Genomic DNA, 22568 nt, shown 5'->3' with positions numbered 1-22568 from the left:
GTGAAGCCTATTTAAGGACTATCAAGATCACTGGGTAAAAAAAAAAATCAAATGTTCTATTTTGATTCCAGGCAGAGTTTGCACACAAGAAGAAAAAGAGAGCAATTTGTGACTGCTGTAGTGGATCAGTATTAGTAACATAACAATGCCAGGAGGCAAAAAAGGTAGGAGATGAATAGAGTTTCTTATTTGTCTTAGTTTTAGAACATAAGAATAGCCATACGTCAGACCAATGGTTCATCTAGCCCAGTATCCTATTTCCAACAGGTGTCTGAAAAATGATTCTGCACGTGCCCAAAACCCATGCCTACACTTCCACAGGCCATTTTTTCAGTGCACCTTAGTAAAAGGAGCCCTTGGTGAAGAGATTATAGCTCTTAATTGCACTGGTTATGGAGAGCAGTGGTAGGGTTCTGTCCCACCTGATGCCTGTAACCTGGGCTGAGTCAAGGTTCTTGGTCCAGGAAATGGACTTGCTGGTAAGAGCTGGGACCAGGGAGGGTTGGGTGTGGGGAATGAGGGGAGCAAGAAGATGGCTGAGGAATGTTATAGTTTGAAAACTGGATATATTTTGGATTTGGCTGTGGGCTGGAGAATCATGAGAAGTAAAGGAGAGGATATGCAATGGGGCTTGTTGGAGGATGAGGCAGTGTAAATATTTCATTCCTCATATTCCTGTTCTCCCTCTCGGTGTTAGGTTGTTATTAGCTTGTCACAGCACAGTAGTAGGGGGCAGGTACCTAAGCCATGAGTTATAATTTGGTGGGCGGTGGCACCCAAGGAACAGCTGGCAACTACTGGGTGGTGGTGAGTGGTGCTTGGTGGGCATGACCCTGATCGGACTTGGCAGGGTTCTGAATCATTATCATTGTGCTTAGCTAGTAGTATGGTGAGGTCAAAGCTGGCCTTTGTGAAGGTGGACATTTGGATGGGGGAGTGACCACTTGCTAGATAGGGAAGAGGGATGGTGGATGATAACCATGATACCTTTTATTGGACTGGCTCAGTTATGTCCACCTTTTGTTCTGTTTGTTATATGGATATCTGGTAAAATACAATAAAGAAGTGACTGGGAAAACTACTACTACTATTTAGCATTTCTATAGCGCTACAAGGCATACGCAGCGCTGCACAAACATAGAAGAAAGACAGTCCCTGCTCAAAGAGCTTACAATCTAATAGACAAAAAATAAATAAAGTAAGCAAATCAAATCAATTAATGTGAACGGGAAGGAAGAGAGGAGGGTAGGTGGAGGCGAGTGGTTACAAGTGGTTACGAGTCAAAAGCAATGTTAAAGAGGTGGGCTTTCAGTCTAGATTTATATTTCAATCTTTTTTATTCAATTGGCAAATCATTCAGAGCTTAACAACATCTCCGACTTTACAATTCGTGCCCGGGAAAAGACCATAGTATGTACATTTCCTTTTTCAAAGCCGTTTTCTTTCCCCCTTTTAACATTATTTAACAGTATTGCCATTTTCTTCCCCCCCCTCCCCCCCTTTCCCCCTCCCTTTACCCTCCCCCCCTTTTCTTTTCAGTGACTTCCTCATTAAACCTTCACATCAACAACATTCTGATCTGATCTATTCTATTTCTCCTTTAACAGGTATGTCCTCTTAATTGTCTTTAACTGTTCAAATGTTCAAAAGATGACTTCGGGCTGCTGGGGTTAGTGTCAACCAAAAGGGAGTCCAACATTTTTGAAATTTCTTTCCTGTTTCTGAGTCTAGGTCATGGATTCCCTGCCGTTCTACTCTCATTAAGTGCAACATCTTGCTTCTCCATTGTTGTCTTGTAGGTGTTTTAGTTGAGATCCATTCTGACAAAATGACTTGTTTAGCTACAATGGTAGATTTAAGTACAAATTCTTTGAGCCCCCCTGGGCTAGGTGTGTTCAACCTCGGTTGTCCAAACAGCAAAGTCGCCTCACACCTCCAAGGCGTGCTCCATAACTGTGAGACATACGTTGTAATGCTCCTCCAGAATGTCAGAATGTTCCGGCAGGCCCAGAACATGTGTCCTAGTGTCGCTCCTTCTTTTTCACATTTCGGGCATGAGCCCCATGGAGACACACCCATATGGAATGCTCTTCGAGGAGCTATGTATAGTCTCAATGCAAATTTATATCGTAATTCCCAATGGTTTGCTGCTTTAGATAGTTGTCTGATGGAGAGGATGTGTGTTTGTAACTGTGAAGCTTGTATCGTGATCGGCAGATCTTTATTCCATTGCTCTGCCAATCCTTTATAATCCAGTTCCTCTGCAGTATCACGGATATGCCGATGGTGAAATGTGAGTGGGACTTTTTGCTGCGCTTCCATCGAAAAGGCAGATGCCAGTTCCTCCTGGGCGTCTTCTGCTAACCACTCCCATGGCAAGGTATTCACATAATGTTTGAGCTGCTTATAATGAAATTCATCTGTTACTGCAAGACCAAATTCTTTCTGCAATTCCGCAAACGGCTTTATCTTGCCCTCCCGATTGAGCACCTGCATTAGGTATATCATTCCTTTACTTTTCCATCTGTGGAACACCGCATACATGTTTCCAGGTGCAAAACCTCTATTTCCACATATGGATCTAAATGGTGTCACTCTTGCTGAGAACTTATGTAACCGGCATATCCAGTGCCATGTAGCTTTGGCTGACGGCATTATCCATGAGTACTTTAATACTTCAGGTATGGGACCACCTCCCACATGAAGATGATTTGTGAAATGGTGCTCTGGTGCCACTTGTAACTCCAAACTTGTATTGGAAAAATCCTCTGTGCCTCGAAACCAGTCGTTAATGTGGCGCATTCCACAAGCCACTGTCATATATCGTATACTCAGTAGTCCCAGTCCTCCATATTCCACTGGGGTTATTAATGTGGATATAGGTAAACGTGCCCTTCTCCCCTGCCAGAGGAATTTCTGCAATGCCTTGTTCAAGGTCTTTTCGTCTTTTTTCTTTAGGTAGAGTGGGATAGTTTGGAATACATACAGCCATTTAGGTACTATAGTCATGTTGTACAGGGCAATCCGTCCTAAGAGTGTTATAGGCAGTGATCTCCACATAGCCAACCTCTCCTCAGTCTCTTTTAGTAACCTCCTAACGTTCTCTTTATAGAGCTGTCCCAGATCTGCAGGTAATTTAATTCCTAGATATGTGATTGGTCCTTGAGTCCACGTAAGGTGTTGCGGGCCTCTCCAAGTTCCCACTACTCCTGCATTGACTGGTAAAATGTGCGATTTAGTATAATTTAGCCTAAACCCTGAATACTCTCCAAACCTCTCTATCCTGCTCAGTACCGCTTCTAAAGAACGCTTGGGGTTGGTTAGCGATAGCAGCAGGTCATCTGCGTATGCATAAATTTTCAGCTGTTGACCTGTCACCTCTATTCCCTGTATTTCTTTGTCTTGCATTAATTGTTTCAGTAGTGGTTCCATTGCTAGCACGAACAGCAGTGGTGATAGAGGGCATCCCTGCCTGGTGCCTCTTTGTATGGGGAATTCTTTCTCCCTCTGTCCATTGACAATCACACTGGCTCTGGGGTCTGTGTATAGAGTTTTTATTGCTTTGGCGAACCACCATGTTATGCCCACCGTTGCTAAAACCTGAAATAGGTAAGCCCAACTTACTTGATCAAACGCTTTTTCAGCGTCCAGACTTACTACCCAGGCTGGAATATCTCCAGTTTTACATGTTGCCATCGCTAGCAGTAGTTTCCTCACATTGTGGCCCGCCCTCCGGTTTCTGACAAACCCAACCTGCTCCGGCCCAACAATATCAGGCAAACATATCGCCAGGCGTTCTGCCATGATTTTTGCCAGTAGTTTTATTTCGACATTTAATAATGATATTGGTCTATACGACCCTGGTCTCTCTGGTGATTTTCCTGTTTTTGGAATTAGTGTTATTAGGGCTGTGTTAGCAAAATCCGGGAAGCGGCCTTCGTGAATCACCTCTTCAAAGTAATCTAATAAGTGTGTCAAGGCTTCAGTAGGCAGTAATTTGTAGTATTCCCCTGGGAGTCCGTCCGGACCTGGGGCTGAGCGAAGCTTCTGCGTCCTGATTGCCTTTTGCAATTCTTTTAAGGTCAAAGGCACATTTAGGTCTTCTATTTGCTGGTCTTGCATTTTTGGGAGCCTATAATTTTGCAGATAGTTTAAAAGTTCCTCCCCTTGTACACTCTCTTGGCTCTTGTATAGCGTGGTGAAGTATTCTGTAAAAATTTGACCTATCTGTTTATGGTCAGTAGTCATTTTATCTGACTTGTCTCTTAATGTAGTCACTGCTCTGGGGCCTCCTTGGTTTTTGATTATGTTTGCCAGTAATCTCCCTGTTTTGTTGCCAAACTTGTGCAATTTATATTTAAAGAACAGTGCTGACCTACTCTCTTTCTCATGCAATAACGAATTGAGTGTTATTTGTGTTGATTTTAAAGTATCCAGGGTATCTTTTGACGGCCTTCGTGCATGTTCTCTCTGTGCTTTTTTGAGTTTTTCTTCTAGCCTCATGATTCCTGCTGTTCTGCGTTTATTCTGCTTGCTGCTATATGCAATGATGTCCCCTCTAAGGACGGTCTTGGAGGCCGTCCAGAATAGAGTAGGCTGCGCTTGTGCGTGTGCAATATTGTTCTTTGTGTAATCTTCCCATCTGCCTGCGAGGTATTTTGCAAATTTTGGGTCTGCATATAAATGTGTTGGAAATCTCCATCCCCTCCCCCTTTCATTGCCTGTGCGTGTCTCAATTTCCACCCACACAAAAGCATGGTCCGATATTTCTTCTGGGCCTATTTCTGCTTTTACCATCTGTGGAAAGGCCGTTCGTTCTACCAGTATGTAATCTAGGCGGGATTGCGAGCCATATGCTCTTGAACGGTGTGTGTATTCTTTGTCTAAGGGGTGAAACGTTCTCCAGATGTCAATTAAATTGAGTTCCCGTGCAAATAAGGCCATCTCTTTAGCCCTTTTCCCCGACTGGTGCGACGAGGATCTGTTTGAGCAGTCTATCTGGGGATCTAGTACCAGATTAAAATCTCCTACCACTACCAGCTTCTCCTTTCCTTCTGTGTTGCATTTACTTATTAAGGTCCTTAGGAAATTCGGCTCGTAGTTGTTTGGGCCATATAAGGCCACTAACCTGATTTCCAGGCCTGGCAGCCATACTTTTATTATGATGTATCTCCCATCTTTCCCAGTGGCCAGTAGGGTCGCCCTATATGTTAATCCCTTACGAAAAAGTATTGCTATCCCTCCCTTTTTCCCTTGGGCAGGCACCGCAAAAACCTCCCCCACCCACAGCTTTTTCAGTTTTTTGTGTTCCATGTCATTGAGGTGGGTCTCTTGGAGACATGCTATGTCTGCTTGCTGTCTTTTTAGGGCAGTTAGTATTTTTGCCCGCTTGATTGGGGAGCTGACCCCTCCTATATTCCATGTTATTATTTTAACTGGCATGTTGCTTGCCCTGAGGGGTTTTTATATACAATTTTATTTTCTCTTTTCTGTTACTCTGTCTATTACTTTCCTGTTGTGATGAGTGAAGGCATATTCCTATCTCCCCTGTCTCTCTCCCCTCCCTTCCCTTTTTCCCCCTTAGATTCCCTGGCTCCATCTTCTGTATCTTGAAGATGGAATGTGGAGATCACTTACGCCCATGAGTCCATGCCCTTGTATCCCATATTTAGTGCACTTACTGTTGGTCTCGCGTCCCCAAGTCAGGTTTTACCTCACTCAGCATTGATTAGTCCAGCTTCTCGCACTGCCGCTGATGCCGCTGCTACTTCCTTAAATGATTTCCATTGGCCTCCGATTAGAATCCTCAACGTGGCTGGAAACCTCAGTGAGAACCGTATATCCTTTTTTGCTAGGGCTGCGCATACCGGGTGAAATTGGCGCCTCTGTTGCTGCACTTCAGTTGAAAAATCTTGAAAAATTAAAACTTTAGTCCCCTCATGCTTTAATGAATCTCGACGTATACGGAAGCCCTGCAGGATCTCCATCTTGTGTCGATAATTGAAGATTCTGGCCACTATCACTCTCGGTCTTGTATTATCTTCTGGTTTCCGCCCAACTCTGTGTGCTCTTTCAATTATTAGTGGGCCTATGGCATCTGTGAGCGCCAGTTCTTTTGCGAGCCAGTCTTCAAGCCAGCATGCTAAGTTCCGTTCCGGAACCTTCTCTGTTAGTCCAACAATTCTTATGTTGTTCCTTCTGGAACGATTTTCCAACTCTTCCAATTTTTCGTGGCTCTCTTTTAGCTGCTTTGTGAGGTTTGCTATCTCAGGGCTGTAGCCTCTGCTATCGTCTTCGAGGGCCGACACACGGGTCTCCAAATCTCCCACTCTCGTCCCTATACCATCTGACTGCGCGGCTAGGGTCTCTAACTTTTGTTCCATCTCCGCCCATTTGGGATCCCAAGCCCTTGCCACTGCCGCCGTGAGCTGTAGGAGTTGCGCTTCCAAAAATCCTCCGGGTTGTATTGCGTCCGCCTCCGCCATTTTGATTTGTTCGGGGCTGTCCGTCTTCGTTTTCTCTATCTTCTCTTTCTTTGATGTTCTTTGTGCCATCACCCCAGATGTGTTCCTCAGGTATCTGTCCATATGCGGGGTTACTTTCCTTTTCAATATCAGGTCTGGGTTTGCGAGAAATCGTCGATTATCGGGCATGGGTCTCGGAGCTCCAGCAATTCGTTGCTGTTCAGCTCATGTCTCGCGTGATCTCCTTCAGTCTAGATTTAAAGGTGGCCCAGGATGGGGCAAGACGTAGGGGCTCAGGAAGTTTATTCCAGGTGTAGGGTGCAGCGAGACAGAAGGCGCGAAGTCTGGAGTTGGCAGTAGTGGAGAAGGGAACAGATAAGAAGGATTTATCCATGGAGCGGAGTGCACGGGTAGGGGTGTAGGGAAGGACGAGTGTGGAGAGATACTGGGGAGCAGCAGAGTGAATACATTTATAGGTTAGTAGAAGAAGTTTGAACAGGATGCGAAAACGGATAGGGAGCCAGTGAAGGGTCTTGAGGAGAGGGGTAGTATGAGTAAAGCGACCCTGGCGGAAGATGAGACGGGCAGCAGAGTTTTGAACCGACTGGAGAGGGGAGAGGTGACTAAGTGGGAGGCCAGCAAGAAGCAGATTGCAGTAGTCTAAATGAGAGGTGACAAGGGTGTGGATGAGGGTTTTGGTAGAGTGCTCGGAAAGAAAGGGGCGTTTTTTACGGATGTTGTAAAGAAAGAAACGACAGGTCTTGGCGGTCTGCTGGATATGAGCAGAGAAGGAGAGAGAGAAGAGTCAAAGATGACCCCCAAGGTTTCGAGCTGAGGAGACAGGGAGAATGAGAGAGCCATCAACAGAAATAGAAAACGGGGGGAGCGGGGAGGTGGGTTTGGGGGGGAAAATGAGAAGCTCGGTTTTGGTCATATTTAATTTCAGGTGGCGTTGAGACATCCAGGCAGCAATGTCAGACAAGCACGCTGAAACTTTGGTTTGGATGCAAGGTGAGATATCAGGGGTGGAAAGGTAGATTTGGGAGTCATCAGCATAGAGATGGTAGGAAAAGCCATGGGATGAGATTAATGAACCAAGGGAAGAAGTGTAGATAGAAAAGAGGAGGGGACCAAGAACAGAACCCTGAGGTACGCCGACAGGCAGAGGGATAGAAGTAGAAGAGGATCCACCAGAGTGAACACTAAAGGTGCGGAGGGAGAGGTAGGAAGAAAACCAGGAAAGGACAGAGCCCTGGAATCCAAGTGAGGACAGGGTATCGAGAAGTATGCTGTGATCGACAGTGTCAAAAGCAGCGGAAAGATCAAGAAGAATGAGGATGGAATATTGACCTCTGGATTTAGCCAGTAATAGGTCATTGGAGACTTTAGTAAGCGCAGTTTCGGTTGAGTGGAGAGGGCGAAAACCAGATTGTAATGGGTCAAGAATAGCATGTGAGGAGAGAAAATCAAGGCAGCGGCGGTGAACAGCACGCTCAAGTAATTTGGACAGAAAAGGACCACAACTGATCTATTCAACCATGTATAGTGTTTTTATTAAAGGGAAAGGGAAATGTGACTTGATATACTGCCTTTCTGAGGTTTTTGCAACTACATTCAAAGCGGTTTACATATACTCAGGTACTTATTTTGTACCAGGGGCAATGGAGGGTTAAGTGACTTGCCCAGAGTCAGAAGGAGCTGCAGTGGGAATTAAACTCAATTCCCCAGGATCAAAGTCCACTGCACTAGCCACTAGGCTACTCACTCCACTTCTGCAGATCTTTTTTCATGTTTCCACTCTCTCCGGAGTGTCCACTCTGTTTCAAATCTTGGTATCATCCGCAAAAAGGCAAACTTTACCTTCTAACCCTTTGGCAATGACACTCACAAATATATTGAACAGAACTGGCCCTAGCATCGATCCCTGAGGCACTCTACTATTCACCTTTTCCTCATCCGAGTGAATTCCATTATCCACCACCCTCTGACGTCTGTCCGTCAACCAGTTCCTAATCCAGTTCACCATGTTGGGTCCTATCTTCAGCCTGTCAAGTTTATTCAAGAGCCTCCTGTGGGGAACCATGTCAAAGACTTTGCTGAATCTAAGTAGATTACATCTATAGCACATTCTTGATTCAATTCTTTGGTCACCCAGTCAAAGAATTCAATGAGATTCGTTTGGCATGATTTACCTTTGGTAAAAGCATGTTGTCTCAGATCTTGCAACTTATTGGATTCCAGGAAATTCACTATCCTTTCCTTCAGCATCACTTCCATTACTTTTTCAATAACCAAAGTGAGGCTTACCAGCCTATAGTTTTCAGCTTCTTCTTTATCACCACTTTTGTGAAGAGAGACCACATCCGCTCTTCTCCAATCCCATGGAACCTCCTCCGTCTCCAAGGATTTATTAAACAAATCTTTAAGAGGACCCGCCAGAACCTCTATGAGCTCCCTCAATATCCTGAGGTGGATCCCGTCCATGGCTTTGTCCACCTTTAGATTTTCGAGTTGTTCATAAACATTCACTTCTGTGAATTGTGCTATATCTGCTCCATTCTCATATATATATAACCAAGCATAGATATAGATATAATTTCAGACCTGCTATTTTACCACAACTTGCTAAAGTTTCTCAGAGGTAATTTTATAAAGTTTTTCCCAAGTATAAACCTGTTCTTCATGCAGAAAAAAGGTTTTCATAAAAGTGTGCTTCTTCATATGCTCATAAAAATTAGAAACACAGAAAGAGTGTGTCTCCTTTTACATGATCTGTACACAGGGATTCCCAGTAGGGCTGTACCAAATATTTGTGTTTGATTCGTATTCGGCCAAATAGTGATTTAAATGTGAATACAAATAAGTTGGAGCTCTACTAAGCTAAATCTTACTGAAATAAATATTTGATCTCTGATTTCAGATCGCTTCTTTTATTATTTGTTATGTTATAGCTCAATGCCCAATACTCACATTCAGTATTCATATTCAGTCGAATAATATTTTTCATTGTTTGAATTTGGCTGAATAGTAAAATATGCTATTCAGTACAGCTCTAATTCCCAGAGAATAATTTGGGCTGAGTGTGCAATTCATGTGGCTATTTGATAAAACATGCTAATGCATGTATAGAATACATACACATATCTATGCATTTTTTTGGAACAGGTATAGCTTTTTGTGTGAACATTAGCATTCTACTGGGGTTTCTGTGAGTCTATTTTATAAATGCACATAGGTCCCTATCCAGCTTATAATCGAAAGAGAAAAACACCTATATTGCGACCCAAATCGGAAGATGGGCGTCTTTCTCCCGTGGGCGCCCAAATCAATATAATCGAAAGCCGATTTTGGGCGTTTCCAACTGCACTTCGTCGCGGAAACGAATAAAGTTGACGGGGGCGTGTTGGAGGGATGTCGGAGGCGGGACTGGGGCATGGTTAGCAGCCGAGGAGAGATGGGCGTCTTTAGCTGATAATCGAAAAAAAAAAAGGCATTTTTACTGCGATTTTGGGTCACTTTTTTTGGACCCTTTTTTTTCACGAACAAGTCCCAAAAAAGTGCCCCAACTTACCAGATGACCACTGGAGGGAATCGAGGATGACCTCCCTGGACTCCCCCAGTGGTCACTAACCCCCTTCCCACCAAAAAAAACCCCACTTTACAAACTTTTTATCCAGCCTGTATGCCACCCTCAAATGCTGTACCCACCTCCATGACAGCAGAATATGTTCGATCCTCTCACAGCCTTTCCCTGGGTCAGATGTGGCTGTTGGGTGCACTTCAGGGTCACATCAGCATTGCATTGTGGTGGGTGTAGGGTGTTGGGCTCCGTGATTTCATTAGCTTGTGTTACAGTAGTTGGTAGGCTCTTCTCCCACGGTGCTTTTCCCCCTGTCTACTGGGTCAGACTGTGCCCTGTTGTGTTTCCGGTATTCCATGAGGTAGTGGCCATTTTTGTTAGCCAGTTTTAGATCCCTTCCATGTGTTAGCCACGTTAGAGAACTTAGTTCTTACCTTGAATGTGGCTGAAAGAGGGCATTGTACAGCATTCTGCCAGCTCTGACCTGCTAATCTCACTACCAGGGAGACTCGTTGCCAGTGGTGGGGCACAACCTCTGATCTGCAGTTAACTGTGAGTAAGCGTGCTTATTCCAATAAAGGACATTTTTGGAGAGATTAGTCTTCAGGTGTAAACTGGTATGCCAGTGTTATACAGCAGTAACAAGTCCTAGAGGCCTGCGTGTATGCAGGTCCCTGGAGCACTTTTAGTGGGTACCGCAGTGCACTTCAGCCAGGTGGACCCAGGCCCATCCCCCCCTACCTGTAACACTTGTGCTGGTAAATGGGAGGCCTCCAAAACCCACTGAACCCACATGTAGGTGCCCCCTTCACCCCTAAGAGCTATGGTAGTGTTGTACATTTGTGGGTAGTGGGGTTTGGGGGAGGGGGGTTGGGAGCTCAGCACCCGTGGTAAGGGAGCTATGCATGTGGGAGCTGTTTCTGAAGTCCACCGCACTGACCTAGGGTGCCCAGTTGGTGTCCTGGCATATCAGGGGGGCGAGTGTACTACAAATCGTGGCCCCTCCCACGACCAAATGGCTCGGATTAGGATGTTTTTGAGCTGGGCGTTTTTAGTTTCCATTATCGCTAAAAAAAACAAACGCCCAGCTCATAAACGTCCATTTTTTCGAAAATACGGTTTGGCCTGCCCCTTCATGGACCCGTTCTCGGAGATAAACGCCCATGGAGCTAGGCGTTTCCGTTCGATTATGCCCCTCTATGTTGACTTTATAAAATAAGCTTTAAATATATGGGGGTTATATTCAGCCAATGGCAGTCAGTAGCTTTTAAGCTGCTTACAGCCACAGGCTGAATTACTAGAGGTTGTGACAGCCATTTTGAAGTGGAGGCAGTGAGGTGCAGGAGTGAATGGGCATCGCTCATGCTTTTTCTATGCTAGACCACCAGGCATCAGAAAAGTAGGGCAAGCAGGGATCTATATTTATTTATTTATTTGCAGCATTTGTATCCCCCATTTTCCCACACATTAGCAGGCTCAATGTGGCTTACAAGTTGTCGTATTTGGGAGCTCCAATACGGCCGATGTTAAACAAATACAAATAGAATCAGGGTAAGGGAAGGCAGGGGCAAATGAGAACAATAAATGGCAAAGCTATAAGAAATAACAGTGTCTTTTAAATTAGTGCAGAGGTGAGGTTGCTAATCAGAAACAGCAGGGTAGGGCTTAAAAAACAGATAGGTTTTCAAAGTTCGCCTGAATTGTAGATGGTCATGTATATGGGGAAGAGGGTAGGACATTAGTGTTGGGGTACCTGTTTCTCTTTCAGGGGAGAGGGAGGGATGGGGAAATGGAGGCAGGTGGATGCCACAATGCTTTTTTTTGGGGGGGGGGGGAGAGGAAGAGAGAGGTAAAGGGGATCCAAAGCACAGGAATGCCCTGATGCTCTTTTGGGAAGGATGGCATGCTATTTTGGAGGGTTGGGTAGGAGGGAAGGGCACAAGACTAGAGACAGCTACCCAAAGTTTCTGAGCATCTGCTGATATTAAGTGCCGATGCCTGATAGCTAACAGGGCAAAAGGAGGACTGCCCTGGGACTGGTATCATGGAATTTTGCTACTAATTGGGTTTGTACCAAATACTTGTGACCTGGATTGGCCACTGCATGCCTGACTACTTTCACAAAAGCTTGAAATTCATAGCCATCTCAAAAGCATCATAAGCAATTTGAATTAAACAGTTTCACATTTCTCACTGTTTCCTTAAGGATGTGAAATTCATGTTATTCTTTTTGAAGGAATAGTCAATAGGGCCGATATTCAGAATGTGGAAGGCAGCCTGGCTAACTCCCGTGGTCAGCGGTGAACCTGGAAATTCAATGCTGGGCCGAATCCGGCAACCGTCATTGAATTTCCATTTTTTTGTTTGTTTTTTTTAGCCTCTAAATAGCTCTGAATATTGAGCAGAATGAATTTTATATCTTTATTCAAAGTGGAATGCAAGTATCTAGTCATGAGAACCACACAATGGGGGTAATTCTTTACAGGTCACCTAAGGTTAGGCACCAGGATGATGCACACTAAGCACAGATTCTATATCGGCAATTATGTGTGTAATTGTTGTAAGTCTTCGATTGCACACCTACACTACTACTACTTATCATTTCTAAAGCGCTACTAGACGTACGCAGCGTAGCACCTAACTCAATGGCTGGTGTAAATGCATGCGCCTAACTGCTGTAAGTTATGCACGTAATTGCTAGTATTCTATAAGCCTAAAGCATAAGTGCTAGGCACAATCCTGACCCACCCATGCCCCTCCCAGGTCTATGTCCCTCCTCTTGCAGTTGCCCACTTGTCACTGTAATAGTACCCCTATACTGTATTTGTTCACACCGGAGTCTGTAACCACCTCTCCGGAACTATGTAAGCCACTTTGAGCCTACTAATAAGTGGGAAATGGTGGGATACAAATGTAACAAATAAGTAAATAAATTTGGTGTGCTCGATTTGTAGAATACTGACCAAGGACAGTTAAGCGTATAACTGTAAATTAGTGCCAATTAACACTGACTATTGTAAAAGCCAATTAGCAGCTAATTAAACAATTAACTTACATGCATAACTGCCACTATTATATAACTTGTGTGCATGACTTTGTATGCTTAGCATACAAACAGGGGGTATGAGTGTGTAATGTCATGAGCAATGATGGACATTTTTCCTGTGCGGCTGAGACAGCATTTGAAATTGCTGGTTTGTTTCTTTAAAATAACTCGATTTAGGGGGTTAATGGGGGTTTCTAGGTTTGGGGTCCGTGAATTTGGGGTCACTAAGGTACATTAGTTGGCTTCACACTCAGTGGTTTGAAGGTGTCAGTGGGATGCACCATTTACTGACTCCCCACTACTTTACCCCATTGGTATACCTGACTCATTAAGATAACTTAGGGCCTTGTTTATTAAGCCATGCTGTAGGTCCACTTAGTGTTAGCACATGCTAAAACATTTGCTCGCCTACAGTACGGCTAAGTAAACAGGACCCTGAGTGACTCCCCATACTGCTTATGGAGTCAACGTGGTATAGTGGTAGTTTTCAGGGATCAATGGATGGGTGGGCTGAGTTTGGGAGTGTATTATATGATGGAAGATTAGTGAGTATGTATAATGGATGGAGATAGGCTAAGTGGATAGAGGGGCTATACGGAGTGCATTAAGGAGGGCTTAATGGGTGGGGAGGCTTGAAGGAGAAAGGGTTATGAGGCTTTCTAGTCTCTGCTTCAGGACTCCTGGGGCAGAATTCTTCTGCTTTGGTAGTCCTAAGATAGAGTCTTTCTGGTTCAAGGGTTTTGAACTTGAATACCCCAATACTTAGACAATTTTTCACACTTGGAAATATAATTCCTGGATTCAGAATGGAAAAAAAATTAAGTCCAATTCTGGGCTTAGTGTTTGTTTATGGTGTCTTAGTAGCATGTTCTTGTATCTAGGGTTTCTGGATGCAGTGGTCCTTCCAGGACCAGGGAGACCATAGTCCAGGATCCTTGCACCCAGGCACACCTGGTCCAAAGGCATGCAAATACAACACCACAGGTTTATACTAGCCACCAGAAATATGATTTAACTTTGCTCCATCTCAGATCCAGTGATTAAATTTCAGGCATTAAAATAATGCATTTTAAGCCTTTAAACACACCTCTTTGCATTGCAGGACAAATCTTTAAATAGGATTTGCATAGCAACATGTAAATTTTAACTTACATTTTCACTCATGATTTTAGCATTCATTTTATTTACTAAAATCCTTTATCAAATCAAGAATAAGAGTGCACACATGCTATTTGTAAAGCTTAGCCCATTTTATTACATCAGCCTCATAATGCTCATTAGTAAATAGGTCCATATTTTCAAAGTACTTAGACTTACAAAGTAAGGTGTAAGGGCATTTTCAATATGACATCTAAGTCAAACTTTGGATGTTTTGTACTAAACATCCCATATCTGAGTAGCAAACGTAACCATCTTCAAACAAAAGAAAAATGTTTGTCTTTTTTAATCAAAATTATTATCTCAAATAAGGTTGTGTGCTCTGTGAATTTATCTTTTTAGGCTATTTTTGGGGAAAAAAATTGCAAAAGTTAAAAACACACAAAATCAAGGCATTGGGATACAGGAGAGGCCAGCATTTTTAGCAGACTTGTCCCCCAGAAGAGCAATGGGGCACCCTAGGGAGGACTGCTGTGGAATTCGTATAAATGCTCCCATGTACACATCTCACCATTTCTTCCTTATCTTGTCTGCTGAGCCCTGTAATACCCACTCAAAACTCACTATCCCCAACTGTACACCACTATTTATTTATTTATTTATTTATTTGGATTTATTAACTGCCTTTATGAAGAGATTTACCCAAGGCAGTGTAAAGTACAATAGTCCTTATGGGTGAAGGGGGCACCCATAAGTGGGTACAATGGGTTTTTAGTGAGTTTGGAGGGCTCAGTTTCCACCATAAGTGTAACAGGTAGAGGCCTGGGTCCACCTGTCTACAGTGCACTGCACCCTACAATACTCCAAGGATCTGCATGCTGCTCTAATGGACCCTGCTATAACATCTGAGGCTGTCATACAGGCTGGTGAGTACTATTTCTATTCACATTATTTTGGGGTGGGACGGGGTCAGTGACCACTGGGGGGAGTAAGGGGGGGGGGGTTATTGCTGAATTCCTCCACTGGTTATCAGGTCATTTAGGGCACCTTTTCGGTCTTATTTGTTAGAAAAACAAATCTAGACAAAAATGTTGAAGTTTTCACCCTAGACATTTTGGTTTTGTTCCATAATAGCTGTAAAATGCCCAAGTGTTTTTAGCGCATGCTACTAATCATTAGCATGCACTAAAAACGTTAGCACACCTTTGTAAAAGACCCCTTTAGTGTGCATTATATGCAATGCAACCCATCTACTATAATAATTTGCACCTCCAACGTTCTGAAGCTGACCGTGGCACACTTGAAGTGAAGTGTTCGTAAGGTTCGTCAGTCTGTCACCATCTCTCTCTGTCCCGCCCTCACGTCATAACGTTATGATGTTGAGGGCGGAACAGTGAGAGGGAAGGGCATGTTACACACATGAGAGTGTCATTGTCCTTCCCTTCCTCCCTCCCTCTCTCCCTCTCTCCTTTCCAGTTCCAGGCCCCCTCCCTCCGATTTTTAAAAGTCATCGTCACTTAACAAGTCAGGGTTATGGCGGCTGGCAGTAGCGGTAAAACGCATGCAGGCTCGGCCCTTCTCTCTCTCTCAGCTGTGGTCCCGCCCTCATTTCCTGTTTCCGCAAGGACGAGACCACAGCTGAGAAAGAGAGAGAAGGGCTGAGCCTGCACGCGTTTTATTGCTGCTGGCTGCCGTCGTAACTCTGACTTGGTAAGTGAAGATGACTTTTAAAAATCAGAGGAAGGGGGCCTGGAACTGGAAGGGATGGAGGGAGGAAGGGAGGGATGATGACCCTGAAACTTGGAGGGAGGAGGGACCCTGAAACTCAGAGGGAGGGACCCTGAAACTCGGAGGGAGGGAGGGAGGGAGGGGGACAACCCTGGAACTGGGAGGGGATGGGGACGACCCTGGAACTGGGAGGGAAGGAGGGACAATCCTGGAACTCAGAGAGAGGGAGGGAGGGGATGACCCTGGAACTCGGAGGGAGGGAGGGGACAACCCTGGACCTCGGAGGGAGGGAAGGGATGACCCTGGAACTCGGAGGGAGGGGGCGACCCTGGAACTCGGAGGGACGGAGGGGGGATGACCCTGGAACTCGGGGCGACCCTGGAACTCGGAGGGACGGAGGGGGGGACGTCCCTGGAACTCGGAGGAATGGAGGGAGGAAGGGGGGACGACGACCCTGGAACACAGAGAGAGGGGGGCACTGGAACTGGGAGGGAGGGAGGGGTGCCCCTGGCACACACTCTCAATCTCACACACACACTCTCTGTCTCTCACAGATACACTCGCACCCAGTCTAACTCTCTCTCTGTCACACACACACACTCGCACATTCACTCTCTCTCTCTCTCTCTCTCTCTTACACAGTCACTCTCACACACTCTCTCAAACATACACACTCCAAGGAAAACCTTGCTAGCGCCCATTTCATTTCTTTGAGAAACGGGCCTTTTTTGCTAGTATATATATAATGGTCTGTGCGGCATTTAGTAAAAGGATCCAAAGTTAATAATAATAACAGAAGCAACATAAAACTGGAGAAGCAAGAATTCAGACAGAATGATGACAGGCATGCATTTTGACAGTTTCATTTCTTCTCATTTAAAAGTTTACTTTTTATGTTGTAACAACATATTTGTAAGTTGTACACGATAATATATTATTGTCCATCGCACTGACTGGTTTGGGAATTCATAATTGGCCACTTAATCCCTGTTCGCTCCTTTCGTGAAAAGGCATCAGACTCCAAGGAACTAATGCGAAAATGAAACTTAACAAAAAATCTAAACCAAAAATTAAATCTGTCACATTTTAATAAACAATCATGTGTAATTATTGAAAGATATGCACTTACTTGCCAAGTGCAAAGCACTCCATCTTAACAGTCGTTCCCTTAGCAGCTGTAACAGTGTAAGGAAAATGGACCTCAATTTTCGGTTCATATTCCCCCATCACACCTGGGAAATAAAGAATGATCTTTAAAAATAAAATGAATGTCACTACCTTTCCAAACCTAGTTTATTGTGAGAAACAATGCAGTTATTAATTGTTGTAACATTATAACATTTGTTATGAATTGAAATATGAGTTTAAATTAGCCTGACTTATTTCAATTAAATGCTGTTAGTCTAATGAAATATAACCTTACATTTATAACATATAAAATATAATTAATTTTTTTTTAAAGACAGGAGTGTATAGGAGATATTGCATGTCAAATGGTGCTTAGATGGCAACTGTGGCTGCATCAACTAAGGTTGGTGCTGGACTTGTACGGTCTGAGTCCCACAGATGGCAATCTGGTTTAGGATGGGCTAGAGCAGTGGCATTCCTAGGCTGCCTCACATCCGGGGCGGATCGCCGATACGTCCCCCCCCTGCCGGGTGCAGCGCCCCCCCCCCCCCCCCGGTGAAATTACACCCTCCTCTCCCGGGTGCATTTTTACCTGCTTGGGGGGGGGGGGGGTGCCGCACGCCTGTTGGCCAAGTCCGCTCGTTCCCTCCCTGCTGCTCCCTCTGCCCCTGAACAGGAAGTAACCTGTTCTGCGCAGAGGGAACAGCAGGGAGGGAATGAGCAGACTCAGCCAACAGGCGCACGGCACCCCCCCCAGTGGTGTGCACCCAGGGCGGACCGCCCCCCCACCCCCTCCTTGGTACGCCACTGGGCTAGAGAGAGCTTCGACGGAAACTGCAGTGGTTTGGAACGTAAGGACAGTGCCGGACAGACTCTTCCAGTCTTTGTTCCGCAATAGAGAATGATAAGGGGACGGGGACCCGCAGTAACCACGGGGATGGGGACAGAGCCCACAGGGAAGGGGTGGAGATGGAGACAAATCCCACAGGGACAGGGCGGGGATGGAGACAGAGCCCGTCAGGACGGGGACAAACTTTGTCCCATGTCACTTTCTACTTTGAAGCCTGTTAATCAACTGCACTGTTATTCATGTTTGATTGATGCAGACGACAATATTTTTTCTATTTGTAATTTAAACACAACAGTTAAACAGCATAATGTTTCTTTATATACTTCAATAAAAAAATTTAAATATAAAATGATAAGTGTTCGAGGCTTCTGCAGATGAGAGGATGGGGATGGGGACAGAACCTGCAGGAACAGGGCAGGGCAGGGACGGGATGGGGATGGGGCCTGTGGGGATGGGGTGGGGATGGAGACCGAACCAACGGGGACGTGGTGGGGATGGGACAAATTTTATTCCCGTGCCATTCTCTTTCCCGCACGACAAGACAAATTTGGATACGCCAGAGTGGGCTTTGATGGCATCCTGACGACAATTGCCAAACATGGTGGCTAATATTAGGGGACTTTCTTGAGAAAGCAATTTAGCAAAACATGTGCCATGTCAGAGAAGAGGCGGTCAAGGAACCAGTGAAGATTTGAGTATATAAGACACTGTGTATGAGTAGATTAAACACAGTGCATAACTGCTGAGGTTCATCAACCAACCCTTTATTTGTGTTGATTTTCTGGATGAAGTTCACTAGACATCCCAAGGTGTTTGTTATATGACTCCAGTATTTAATTAAAGTGGTGCCTGGCTGATTTGGTCAAATAAGACAGGACCATCCCATATAAAATCTTTAACACAATCAATATTAATTTGAATGTGATGTGCTCTTTCACTAGTAGTCAATATAAGGCTATCAAAAAGGGCATAGCCTGCTCCACCTTAGTTCCAAATCGCAAGAATATCGGATCCTATCTATCAGACAGGCAACAGTCCATAGTGTTCGGCATCACCTCATCACCATCATGGGTACTGACCCGTGAGGTACCACAAGGATCGATACTGTCACCTATTCTATTCAGTATCTACCTCAAGCCACTAGCCAAGCTGACTTGGTCAATGGACACTCGGTTCTAAATCTATGCGGATGACGTGCAGCTGCTCATACCAATGGAACCTGACTTACCCACAGCCCTCAGTAAACTGATTACCTGTGTAACATCAATTCAAGAATGGGCTAAAAACAACAAACTTTGCCTGAACCCAAGTAAAACTGAGTTTCTATGGGACCCTAACACAAGTGGGGACATACCTGACATCAAAATCTCTTTTGGGAAATATGGACTCAGCTCACAAGTCAGGAACCTTGTAATACAGCTCGATTCAACACTTACTCTGATCCCCCAAATCCAAGCAACCTTCAAGAGTAGCTTCTATCACCTGTGACAACTATGCTGCCTATCTCCTTACATTGTGAAGACAAGCTTTGTCTCAGTTGTGCATGCCACTGGATTAATATAATACAATCTACACTCATCTGACTATAAAGGGTTTGCACCAGCTCCAATTGATTCAGAATGCTGCAGTGAGACTAATAGAAGGTTGTAAGCAACGTGATCACATCACAGCATTTTTTCATAAACTTTGCTGGCTACCAGTACAATACAGAGCCAAATTTAATACTCTCTGTTTGACCTTCAAAGCACTTAAATGAAATGGTCCAGAGGATCTCCCTCTAAACACCTTCAAGGTTACTAAGTTCCTCCCAAGGAGTTTTCCCAACCATACCCTCTCCAAAGGACATCACATGATACTCACAAGAGAAACTTCACCGGAGTAGCCCTCATGCTCTGGAATGCACTCCCTGAAAGGCTTCACTTAACACAAGACTTCAGGAAGCAGGTGAAAGCTTGGCTCTTCAACCAGACCTTTAACGGAAGAAGTGAATGACCCCGGCTGCACATATTATAGTAGGACATGTTTATCCACGCCTACACTGGCACCTTTCTGACCTCATTTGCAGCTCTCTGAACTAGTCCCTTATTTTCTTACTCCTGTTACTCTATCTTATCTATCTATATGTTCCATCTTTGCTTACACCTTATGCTGTCTAGTAAAATGTTTTATTGTGCATTGTGTTGACATTGTAAGTAGTATGCTATCAGGCTTATTTACGAAAGGGATCGCCGGCGATCTTCCAACACAAATCGGGAGATCGCTGGCGATCTCTCAATCCCGGCCAAATCGGTATTATCGAAAGCCGATTTTGGCCGGCCCCAATTGCTTTTTCATTGCGGCGCCGGCCAACCTTCAAGGGGGCATGTTGGTAGGGTAGTGAAGGCGGGAAGGGGGGGGGTGGAACGGGGTGGGGTTACAAGATGGCCGGCTTCAAATTATTAGGAAAAAAAAACGCTGGCTCGAACGAGTATTTCGTCGGGTGGACATGGTCCTTGTATTTTTAGGACCAAGTCCCAAAAAAGAGCCCCAACTGACCAGATGACCACCGGAGGGAAGCGGGGATCACCTCCCCTTACTTCCCAAGTGGTCACCAACCCCCTCACACACACACACACACACACACAAATTAAAACATTTTTGCCAGCCTGTATGGCAGCCTCAAATGCCATCCCCAGCTCCCTGACAGCAGTATGCAAGTTCCTGGAGCAGTTTTTAGTGGGTGCACTGCACTTTAGGCAGGTGGTCCCAGGCCCATCCCCCCCTACCTGTTACACTTGTTACACTTGTGGTGGTTAATGTTGAGCCCTCCAAACCCCCCAAAACCCACTGTGCCCCCTGGGGTGCCAGGTTGGTGTCCTGAGCCAGTACGTCAAGCTTCATCTCTGGCCATCTTCAAATCTAAGCTAAAAGCCCACCTTTTTGATGCTGCTTTTAACTCCTAACCCTTATTCACTTGTTCAGAACCCTTATTTTATCATCCTCACTTTAATATTCCCTTATCTCTTGTTTGTTCTGTCTGTCTGTCCTAATTAGATTGTAAGCTCTGTCGAGCAGAGACTGTCTCTTCATGTTCAAGTGTACAGCACTGCGTACGCCTAGTAGCACTTTAGAAATGATAAGTAGTAGTAGTAGTAGACCACTGATTGTTTCATCAACCCCTCGGATAATGTAAGATACCCGCTGAGATTCAGCACGGATTGCAGCAGCACACATGTGGTCTATATTTTGACATGTACCTGTAGCAAACTTTATATAGGGAAAACCACTAGGACATTAAAACAACGGTTAAGTGATCACAAGCACAATATAAAATTTCAAAGACTAGAAGCTCCCTTACTAACGCACAGTATTGAAGCAATGCACACATTCTGGGATTATAAATGCTGTATAATTGATCATATCCCTGTAAGTGTATGTGGAGGAAATCGTGATTGGAAATTGATCCAAAGAGAACAACGGTGGATCAATAAGCTCAACAGTATAATTCCAAATGGACTGAACAGTCGGATTGAATGGAAAGCCTTTTTGTAGACAGAGTGGTATTCTATCGTGTAGAGTAATCTAATAGTGATGCAGGTCCCTTTAAATTGTGAAACAACTATGTTTGGGGGCGGAGAATGGCGTCTATTTAAAAACAGAGCACCATCTTGTGAATAACAGACCGTGCAAAAGTTCAGGAAAGGCAAAGGATGAGGTAAGACAGAAAAGGATCAAATCAGAGATTTAATTTTTTCATTTAATTTTTCCGTTAACTTTCAATTCTCTCCTGTGCAGTAGTTAAAGCTATGTTGTTGTGTTCCTATAGGGTACTTACAGACAAACGCAGAAACCATGGGATAATGCTCCTAAAGAAGCATTGGCAAAACAGGAGCTCGCTGTAGAGTGTTCTCAACAGTCTACGTTAATAAAGAGATAAGTACCGGCGTTATGCATTTAGAGTCTAGTTAAAGATAAAACACAATCTAAGAATTTGGATAAGATAAGCTTAAAAATAAGGACAAAAAAAAGAATAAAAAAGAAAACCAAACTAGAGGTTTTTAACTCGTGAAGAAGCTCACCAAAAGCCCACATTTGAGAAATCAGTGTCGAGTGGTGAATTCTGGATAGCAAAGCTTTCACTCTGAGAATATCAAAAGTGAAAGCGGAGCTCTGAAGTCTTTTCCTCTGTTGATAACACTCATTATATTAGCATTCTGGAGAGTTTTAGCTTGCTTTAACAAGTATTTTGAATTGTATTCTACAGTAAGTTCCAAGTGATGGGTGATCTATGAAACAGAAATATTCTCATCCTTTCTTGGCCCTCTATAATTTCATATAATGTTATCGTCATCACAGGTGTGTGTCTGTGTTCGCCAAAGATGCTTATTACACAGAAATCAGTAAGCTGCTATCTCAGATATATGAAGCTTAACGTAACAGCTTTTTGTTATCAAACAGATTGATAATGGCCTGTTTCCCCAGTAGTAACAGGAGGTTTGTAAGACAACAAAATTTTTTTTGAAATGTTTATTGTAATGTTAAGAGTTTAACAAGCCAGTAGCAGATTTCTGGTGGATGAGTATTATACCAATATTAAAGGACTAAGGGCATTTTGGGCAGTGATCAGCAAAGCACGCTAGAATAGATCTTGCATAAATATTGTTTCTTTAATAACAAGTCTATTTTCTCCTTTGC

General features: G+C 44.3%; 1 protein-coding gene across 1 annotated transcript in view; it reads right to left on the bottom strand.

Moving 5' to 3' along the window:
* CNTN5 (contactin 5) overlaps nt 1-22568 on the bottom strand; it is a 699531-nt gene that overhangs the window by 403493 nt on the left and 273470 nt on the right. The window contains exon 7 of the mRNA XM_030200224.1: nt 17046-17148. Within this exon, the coding sequence (XP_030056084.1) occupies nt 17046-17148 (103 nt within the window). The remainder of the gene's footprint in view (nt 1-17045; nt 17149-22568) is intronic.

This window comes from Microcaecilia unicolor, chromosome 4 (assembly GCF_901765095.1).
Source record: "Microcaecilia unicolor chromosome 4, aMicUni1.1, whole genome shotgun sequence".
NCBI classification, from domain to species: domain Eukaryota; kingdom Metazoa; phylum Chordata; class Amphibia; order Gymnophiona; family Siphonopidae; genus Microcaecilia; species Microcaecilia unicolor.
This window is presented reverse-complemented; position numbering and strand designations above follow the sequence as displayed.